General features: G+C 30.3%; 1 protein-coding gene across 2 annotated transcripts in view; it reads left to right on the forward strand.

The window, feature by feature from the left end:
- LOC111636292 (POU domain, class 6, transcription factor 2-like) overlaps positions 1-10829 on the forward strand; it is a 50707-nt gene that overhangs the window by 29475 nt on the left and 10403 nt on the right. For both annotated transcript variants that reach the window (XM_023381506.1, XM_023381507.1), the window contains 6 exons: positions 1486-1817; positions 2404-2533; positions 5113-5280; positions 5358-5482; positions 6558-6746; positions 8377-8460. In XM_023381506.1, coding sequence (XP_023237274.1) covers positions 1486-1817; positions 2404-2533; positions 5113-5280; positions 5358-5482; positions 6558-6746; positions 8377-8460 — 1028 coding nt within the window. The remainder of the gene's footprint in view (positions 1-1485; positions 1818-2403; positions 2534-5112; positions 5281-5357; positions 5483-6557; positions 6747-8376; positions 8461-10829) is intronic.

The raw sequence follows: 10829 nt of genomic DNA on the forward strand, positions 1-10829 counted from the left end.
ACTCTTAAATATATTTTACGTAGTAATAAAAATATAACTTGACATACGTATTTATAAATAATTTATATTCAAATTACATCATTTCTATGACCAAGGGCGGCGTAAGGCATGGACGATGTGAGCCACCACCTATGCCTCGCGGTTTGAAGGGCCTCGCGCCTCGAAGGTTTATGCATTACTTAAAAGCCACGAATGCGGCGAAAAAATTTTACACGTCATAAAACGATAAATAGTTTGTCAAATTTTTATTCATAAAAATGCAGTTTCAACTGCTTTTTATTTTATAAAATCCGTATTCTTGAGCCGCCAGAGGGCCTTTTAAACAATACGTAGTCTGTTAGTGCTGGTCAGTAGTAGTCCAAATTCAATACAAACATTTGTTTCTTCAAAATTTGATCACGATATAAATACAGTATTTATTTTTAATATTACCGATATGTCATCGAAAAGAAAACGTGTTGTATTATCATTAAAAGACAAATTAAAGTATTTGTTTCGATTATCCGGATTACCTTCATCCCCAATTAGTCCGGATAATCGAGGTTCTACTGTATTACAAAATAAATCTTTACCCCAGCAAACAAAGTTACATTAAATATGGTTGAAAATTTCAACATAATATAACTTTGTTTGCTGGCGTAAAGATTTATTGTGCAATTGTTTAATTATAAGCAAATCTGTACAATAAGCAAAAGTTTTGTAATGTTGTTTAATTGACATGTTTTAGGCACTTGTTGCTTGTGATAATATTAGATGATCGATAGCAATATCCTTGATTACAATAAATGGTATCTTCTGTGTGCTTTTATTTTCTATATTATATATGAATATAATTCTATGATGATGAGTCAAAACAAATTTAGGCTGATTTTGCCCATACATTAATCACTCTGGAGCATGGCAACATTTTAAAAAATATTTCCATGGAATTCGATGCACTTTTTGATATCATCTCTGTCAGTCCTTCAATATATATCTGTTGTTGTTTATCTTAGATGAGGAATATGTATTACTGAGTTTAAACAGAAATGAGATAATTGAATGTAAAATAAAAAATTTATACATATACTGGGTGTTCCATAAGTCATGCTCATAGGCAAAATTGCTGTTCAGATGATATGTTTGATGTGATTATCGTCCTGCTGCATGCAGAGGACAGCTGATCTAATCATTCCAAATACAAGTCGTATTCTCAAAAATATTGGAGTGAGAAATAAACAATCGCAAACAAAATTTTTTTAAACCAGTAATTGAACTTTAACGTAACTTTCGAACATTTTTGGCCTTCACCAAGGCCTGCTTCAGGTAATGAACTAAACTGACTTCCAAATTGGAACATTAAAACGATGATGTTTGACTTTAAACTTCGCAGTTTACTTATGAGGTGTGACCTATAAGACACTTTTTTTAAAGTAAATTTTTAATTAAAATTTTAGGCTTTACATAACTTAATTTACATATTAAATTAACTATATGATTTTTCAGCATCTGCTACAGTACAAAATACAATTCAGGCAACTAAAGTCAACAGTGCTCCAATAGGATCAACTCCGCTCCCACCCTTAATACCAGCTGGCACGGCAGTTGCCACTCCACTAGCTGGAATGATGGGTCTGAGTGGAATTCCTCATTTGACGGCACTAACTACCCTGCCGGGATTGGGTGTGGTTGGTCAGATAGCGGCACCTCAGATGGTTCAGTCTTCTGTTTCCATGTCGGGACAGAATGCGGTCGGCAGCAACGGTACGACTACGGTCATCACAAATAGTAATGCCGGGAACATAATGGCTGCAAATGGACAAACAACAGTACAGCAGGCATGTTTCTTACTATCAATTCTGTACTTACTATTAAATTTATTGTTTTATATTTTATAATTTGGTATCTGTAATTTTAATAGTATAAATAATAACTCCAAAGTTTTAGTTTATAGTGATTTTTATTCTTTTATATATAATGAGAGAATCTTTTGTAGATATTTAATGATATATTTTTATTTTATTTTACCAGAACAATACGATTGTATTATTCTGGTATTGTAATTTTTAATTTTCATTAATAATGCAACTTTGGCAGTTTATTAATTGCCAAGAGTGATCTATATACAATTGCTACTACCAAATCAGGCTTTGGTTTATTTTATAATTGTGGTGGCATGTATGAAAACATTCTTCAAACAAAGTTATATCATATGACACAGTAACACATTCTCTGAGATCATACGATTCTTTCAATAAAACTTATCTTGATTATGATGATGAAATTAGTAAATAGTTGAACAAGAAAAAAATAATAATTTACTGTAATAATTTGAATCCTATAATTTATATTAATATTATTCCAAAATTAGAGAGGGAGATTTTTTGTTTTTAAGTTTTAAAAATTTTATTTTTATTATTTTAGGTTCCTCCTCAAATAGCCACTCAGGGAATACCTCAGCCTCAGATAGCAACAACACCTCAATTTATTTTGGCTGCTGGACAGCCTATTCAAGGTATCCAAGGTGCTCAGCTTTTAATTCCAACATCTTCTGGTAATAGTCTATTTTGAAAATCCATAATAAATGTTGATTAATAGTAAAACATTACAATAATACACTAAAGATGCTTTGAGGAAGATAATACTATTATAATAATTTAAATAAAGTGAAATTTAAAAAGAATTTTGTTCAAAGTAAAAGTTTTATTATTAGATTTTTTTCTATTTTATAATTCATATTTTATTTAATTTCATGTAAGGAAAGATGTTCTTATGATAGAAAATGCTACTTTATAAAATAACAAACTACTGTAACAATACTCCAAAAATTTGTATTAGACATAAAATAACTGTTCTGTTGGAGTCCAAATAATGAAAACACAAGGCAAAACAGCTTTTCTAATATTTTCATATTTATTAAGGCAGCTCCACACATTCAGTATTCACTGAAAGACAAACAAATATTTGACTGAGTAGTGTGGATGATTTACTTGTGACTAATATTCAGTATTTATCATTTCCACTCCTTATCAGTATATTGTACCAAATAAAAGATGATGAATAGACTATTATTCATCAATTGGTGAATACCAAATGTGTGGAGCCAGTTATAGATTAATCTTTGGGAAATATGGACAAAATCTAAATGTACAACATGTAGAATTTCAAAATCATTTGAACATACGTAAACATTTTTCAAAAACTTCATGTTCATTTTGCACATTCCATCAAGAATATTTTCTTACAGGTACATTGATCACAAATTCACTTTTGAACATATTCTTTTTAATTTGTTCACTGCTGTAACTGATTTTTAATTTATTATATGTATCAACTCACAGAAACAATAAGAATTTTTGTCATTGATTGTTTTCACATTTCTATGTATTAAAGGATTATCATTTAAAAAGAATTATATAAGCATTCTCAAAAGAACTATTTAATAAATAAATAAATTAGTTAATTTATTACCATTTTAAAATAATTTAATTGATTAAATTAAGCATTTTTAGGTTTAAAAGTATTTTTTAAAAAATTTCACAGAAAGTAACTATCAAGTAAGGCACTTCTATTGTATACCAGCTATCAATATATCTTTTATGTAATGAATCAGTTAATGTTTATTTAAACAGTCTTAGTTATTTCATATGAACAAAAGAGAATATTATAATTTGATTTCGTTAACCTTAGATCAAGATTATGTTCATTCTGTATTTTAACTAAAAGAAAAATATTAGCCTGAATCAGTTGTTCTATCCACAATAGAGGGAGCTAAATTGAGATACTGATTTTCATGTACTATTGATGATGATAAAAACTCTCCATATTTAAAAGTTAAAAAAAAGTTAAGAAGTTACAGATAATTTCGTAACTAAACTAATTTCCCAAATAGCTTCCCTTAATATACTGTAATTATCTAATAGGGTAATAAAATACAGTACTGTATAATAATATTGTAATCATGCCAAAAGACAGACAGATTATTGTATTTTCTTGGATAATTGTTGCGATTATTTACATAGCAATTAAATGTATTTTAGTTTATTGTACACATTGGGCATGTTTTCTGCTAAAACTGTTTAAAACCACTTTATTAAAAGACAGTTAAGCTATTTCTGCTTTAAGTTAGCCACTGCAGCACTAGTGCAGTGAGATTCCAAGTGCTGAAAACAGAAGTTAAGAAGGCTGCCATCACAAATTATATGCATATTACATACTTTAAAATAAAGATTGTGACATACAAAAATGTATTTTGAACTAGTTATCTGAAAAATTAGAAATGCACTTTTCCACATAATCTTTTATGTTGACATAGATGTCTTTAGATTTATTAGTAGTGGCGAATGCACACATTATACTATTGTTGTTTACTATATAAGTAATGCATTTTTACAGAATATTGAATTTTTCTAATTGGCTGCATCTGATATATCAATACGTTAGGTATTCTTATCAAAAGAAAATAGAACAAATTACAGTATTCTTAACAATTTTTTAAAATGTAGAATAACACACGTTTGTGTGCAAGTGTTATATCATTTAGTATTACAGAAAACTATCAAATGTGTGTATCACTGGAAAATACATGTTTCGTACGAGATAAACAATAAAAACTTTGACATGATAAATTTCCCATGTCAATCATTTTCCCACATTAGTCATTTTTTCCCCTCAAGTTTTGCCAAAAATAATAGATTGAGGTTTCACATTACTGTCATGATGTAGTTTATATATATTTATTAGGATCATGTCCATAGCTACAGTAAACCATACAGCTTGTCTATTTTCCAGCTTTAAGAGTGTAATGTATAATTTTAATCTGTAAATCATTTTTCTAGACGTGTGATAGTTTCCAGCATCATTTAAATTATCAACTACTTTGAAATATGTTACAGAATGTATATATGAAAAGTTTGTCTATTTGTCTGCTTCTTAATTCAGTAAACTGTGAAGTTCAGCAAATACTGTGCAACCTCAACCAAAAGACACACATACAACATCAACAATATTGCACATATACAAACGATAGTATAATTATAACAGTTTTTATTCAAACAGGCTGATAACATCATTACTGTATCAATACATCATTATTTTAGTTTAAAATGTATAAAACTCAGTATAATTTTGCAGGTGTAGCTACTCAACAGATAATCACCATCCCTGTAACTCAATTGTCTGGTAACCAAACAGTTCAGTTAGTTGCTTCGAATGGCCAGATATTTACAACTACAATGGCAAATCTTCAAGCATTATCTCAACCTGCTTCGTTACCTGCAGTTTCTGCCCCCAACACAGCAAGTGTGTATAAAAATACTACATATATAGTATTTTTTTTTTTTAAGTTAAGAATTGTAATCACCCTATTATATTTTCAGCAAATACTGTACAACCTCAACCGATGCTTACTACTGGAAATTTTACTGGAATTGGAGGACAGGTTACTGCATTGCCGCAATTTTATACTAATGCTGCAGGACAGTTGGTAGCTATAGGACCTCAGGTTTGTCATTTATTTCCAAGAATTTTTGTTGTTGTTGTTTATGCAATAAAGTTTTTTCAAAAAAATAAATTTAATTAATTAAAAAATTTTTATATTTTGTTCTGATTTAAACTTCTACAAATTTTTCATAAGTACTTTAGACAGTTGTAATCTGTTGAAAGTGCTTGTGAAATGTATGTAACTTGTAAATTTTACTAGAGTTAAATTTAATTTACTTCAATTTAAACTTGTAGATCAATAAAGATTATTATAACATTTAAATTGTTTATTAATTATTTGAATCAGTTATAAATTAGTAATTACTGGAATCTCCATACTAAATCTGTTTTAATTAAAATGATTTTGAATAATCTTATTAACGATTGGATAAATTGATCATTTAAGTAGGTATATTTTCTTCTGCCATTAGCTTCAATAATTAATAATTTTATTTGTTTATAAACAAGTGTAATGTACTGAAAACAAACTGACTTAAAGGCAATGCACGAGATAATAGTAGTAGTACAAAACTTGTTTATCTCTATCAGTAATAACTAGTACTTTGCTGTATTGCTTTTTATAAAAAGAAAATGAAAAATAAGCAGTTATGTCTACTAGTTTATGAGAATTGTGATCAGTTGTTTATAAATTATTTGAATGAAATTAATATGAGAAACTAAGCCTTTAATTGACTATATATATACAGTACAAACTTTTTCAGCTAATGTGACTTTTTCAATAATCTGTCATCAGATATCAAACTCCACGAACCATCAAAATCTAGAATATTGGTTTCAAAACTTGTTTGAATTATTTGAGCATTGCCTGTATTTGATTTGAGTACATTTAAAACTATTTACATAATTACAAATTTAAATTAATAAATATTTAATTATTAAAATTAATTAAAGATGATGAAATGCCTTCCAATGTTGTTAAAACTTATGTAATTATTTAATAAATTTATTAACCAAAATCATTTTATTAGTTATTAATTTGAATTTAGTTTAATCATAGCTAGAAGAATTAAATGTTATTTCTATATAAATCAATTAATATAATAATTACAAAATGAATTTTTACTAATTTGTTTTAGTTGATTGCACATCCTATTGTTGCATCTAGCCAAGCAACAAATCTTGTCCAAATGACACCTCAACTGACTACTGCTCAATTACAACAGCAGGGACAACAACAACCTCAAGCAGAAGATAAGCAGACGGCATTATCGACTGTAAATGCACAAACAAATGGACAAACAATAATAACAACAAATAAAGTACAGGTGAATTTCGTATATTTGCTTTATTTGTTTTTATAAAATTTTTTTGAAAGTTGACCAAGCAATTTAAAAATAAAGTGTTATATATTGCGAAATGTTACACATTACACAGAATACTGAGGATTGATTGAACAAATTAGTTTTATGTATTTTAGTGCTAATTTGTAATTTCATTTACATTTTGTGACTGGTCATTGGCTGTTAAATTATAAAATTAAATTTAATGTTGTTTGAATTGGAACACTCCTGCATTTGAACTGTAGTTTTGATGAATGGTCTACTTGAAGCAGTCTTATCAATAGGGCTGAAATTGTTATATAGTAAACAGTTGAACCATTCTTATCAGGGCTGTGGAGTCAGAGTCGTGGAATTTTTGGTGTTTTAGTCGGAGTCGTCAAAATATCCGCTGACTCTGACTCCTTTTTACTTACCAACTTGTTATGTATATAAAATGGAAAAGTATTGAAATTGTGTCAAATTTGACCCTCCAAGTTTTTTTTGCAAATCTACATGTTTGGAGACCTCCTGAACCCCCAAAAAAGTCAATAAAGGGGAAAAATTTGCACGCATATGTGTGTTGGCATCTAATTTGTTTAATTTCTTTATTTTCTGTTCTGAGATACAAAACAATATCTCAGAATGGGTAAAGTTTAAGAAATGAAATGTGGCACTGTAGTTTGCGTATAAAGGGGCATTAATAGTATTAAATTTTGGTTCTTAATTAAAGGTCGACAGGGTGAAGACATAAAAGTGGTCATGTGTCATATCTCTTAATGAATATTTTACTAGTTATTAGCGTTTAAAATTTAAAAAATAAAACAAAACAAAACTCGTCTCTACCCTCAAAGTAAGCTTTTTTGCCATTTTATAATAGTACAGTAAAACCCGTTAAGATGTTCTCACCTAAGACATTAGAATGTATATGGGGACATGATTTAGTTCAACCACTTTGATGCTTAATGACTAACTCTTGTGTTAAACCATTCGACTCTGACTCTGACCACTCTGACCACAGAAATTATTAGGTTTCATCAGACAGGGTGAACAAAATCATGCCCCCCCACACAGTCTAACATCCACACATATAGAAAAAAACTTCGAATCTTTTGCATATCTCGAAATTTCAAGGTGTCCTTAGTCCAAAAATGTAAAAATTCGGGAGGGGTCATTTTTTGACCGAGCGCTACACTTTGCTCTGTTATATATAACAGCCGGAAAAGTAAAAATTATCGAATACATATTTATATATTACTTAGAGAAGTCTTTTAGCTTTGGAATAAAAAGTTTCTATGTTCTATCTTTATTAGAACTCTATTTATTGAGCCTTTTATTCTAAGGTCACATGATGACATCAGAATTTCTGGGTCTCTTTCGGTAGCAAGTCCGCCCCTGGTTGGAGTTGGAGTCGGTAGATTTTTACGCGACTCCACAGCCCTGATTCTTATACTTGTAATTGGATACATCTTTGATAGTAAAGGCATGAATTTCATATGAATAACATTTAATTAATAATCAGTTTAATAGAAAAATATTTCAATTAGTATTAAATATATTTAATTAAACAATTAGTGAATTGTTACAGTTTTTAATAATTTCAAAGTATTTTAAATTTGTTGGTTTTTTTTTATTTCAGACTGCTGTACCAATCACTGCAATTCCTCAGAATGTTACAGTTAAATCTCAACCTGCACAAATTTCTATTAGTCCAATGTCAATGGTAATGCATTTTTAAAATTATTTTATGGTATTATTTTTTATTTCATCACATAATAAATGGATGATTTTAATTAATTAAATGGTAAAATACATTAGAATTAGAGTAAGTAGAAAAAATAGAGAGTAGAAACTACATAGTCAGGCAAGCAAATTGCTGCAAAAAACACTGGGATTGCCAAACATGTATGAAGCGGTGGGGTGTGTGATGTGAGGGGAGGGATAGAAATACAAAGAAATAGCAAGAGAAAACAATTATCATTTGGCATTCTGCAGAAGTCCAGCTATATCCTCTCTACTTTGTAACACCAAAGACCGTTCCAACAAGGACCATCTCCCAGGCATCTACCGCATCCCCATCATCGACCATTGATACAACCACCACCTGCAACACATAGGTGCTACATCTTGCCCATTACATGTCTGTCTCAAGAAACATCAAACATCTGTCAAAATAGGATTAAACAATACGGCTTTGGCCACCTACACATCTGTTCCCAGCATTCAAGTGGACTTCCAAGAGACTTCCAACTGACTAGTATTCAGTCACCATGTATGCATACTGGCAGTAATTTGTTTTAGAAAGAGCAGTGCTCTTAAGTTTGGACTGGACCAGAATAGTGAAATGGCTATTCTGGATCTTGTCTGTCATAGGAATGCTCTTCATTTAAGTTTTGTATAGATAATTCAGTGGTCTCTGTCCAGTTTTTAAGTTTTGGTTATCTTAAACAGTTTGTGTTTCTTTCTGTTTAAGTATGGTGCTAAGCAGTCAGGTGTCACTCTGGAAAATTTTAAAATATTGCCACAATTTTTCCAGTTTTTAATTTTTTTCATCATCTCATATTGTTTATCACCACCAGTTTTACTTACTTATTAATTCAGGTACTGGTAGCCTTATCAGTTTAGCATCTGGAAAGCAAAAGTAACATGTTAAGCTGTCATTTACAATGAGGGGGACAGAAATTCAGGTCTCTGATTTGAATGAAACTTGGTAAGCATCTATCCTTAAACACAAATGGCTCCTCATCCAAATAATAGGAGTCACTTTTCAAACATTTCCAAAAAAGTCGCCTCTGAAAATTTAGTGTTTAGCTTATAAGAATTTGGAAATTTCATGTCCAGGAGTGGCAATAACTAACTAAAGAAAAAAAAGGTCACATACCGTAATGGTAATTTTCCGTGCAGTGTGAATTCCGTGTTTTGCATGTAAAATTGTGAAACAAAAAAACAAAGAATAAAAAAAATAACAAACTTCTTCACCGTCTAGAATGTCAGTTCACATTACTAGCAGCAATGCAACTATTAGTGGAGATGTCAAAATGACAGCTGGGCAGCTCACGTGATTTCTTGTTTTCAGCCTTGGGCAGCATAGCAGTGACGTCGGTGACATTATAAACATGTCATTACTCCCAGGGATCTGATTGGTCAACATTTTACATTTTACGTGAGCAGAAAAATTTTCCACTGAGCACCTCTTGAGTTGATTTTCCAGAAATTTTATGGGCGAGGGACGTAAAATTTTTCTGGTTTTGGCTTTCAGTTTACATTTTCAGTGGTGTTTTTCTGTAAGTGTGACTCCAGCTTAATAGACAATGCTCTAGAGCTAGTTGATATAGATTTGAACCTTTGGAATTTTAGTTTAGTTTTTTTATGTGACATTATTTTATTATTTTACCACATCATTAGCATTATTATTAGTACTATTATTCCTCTCATTTATAGCATATAAAACAAGAAATTAATAATTGTGATGTCATTTCCTGCTTAAGGAAAACAAGCCTCTCTAGATTTAATTCTTAATGTTGTTAAATATTGGGTTGTTCGGAAAGTAATTTTGTTTTTTCTGTGGAAAAAAAAAAAAACAATATTTTTATAATAAACTAGCAGATAAGCCTGGCGTTGCTTGGGCAAAAAGTAACGATAGCAAAGATTAAGATTATTACAGCCAATCTTACCCGTTTTCACAGAATGCAAGAATTAGGTCCCCCTGTTTCTTCCAGTCTAATTAGAAAATTTTTAGATGGATCTAAAATTATGTTCAATTTAATGTGAAAAAACCGCATCTGCGCCTGTAAATCTTGCACATTGCTTTCTCTTAACACTTCCATTGTTGAAGCCTGTTCCTTTCCCCGCGGGGGAATTTCAAAAAATCCCTTGTTAATGTGTGTTCTCGTGATGTACCCTAAACTGTGTACCAAATTTCAAGTTTCAACTCCTAACCATGTTGAAATGCTCATGATGAAATGTTCGTATACACGCATGCCATCTATTGTAGGATAAATGTACTATGCCAGAAACTTTTGCAGGAGTATATTAAACAACTTCCCAAAGTTTCATGGCAATCGGATAAATGGTGTAGTAATGCATGAAGGA

This window comes from Centruroides sculpturatus, unplaced genomic scaffold (genome assembly GCF_000671375.1).
Source record: "Centruroides sculpturatus isolate CEXI.00-Female unplaced genomic scaffold, Cexi_2.0 scaffold984, whole genome shotgun sequence".
In the NCBI taxonomy this organism is placed as follows: domain Eukaryota; kingdom Metazoa; phylum Arthropoda; class Arachnida; order Scorpiones; family Buthidae; genus Centruroides; species Centruroides sculpturatus.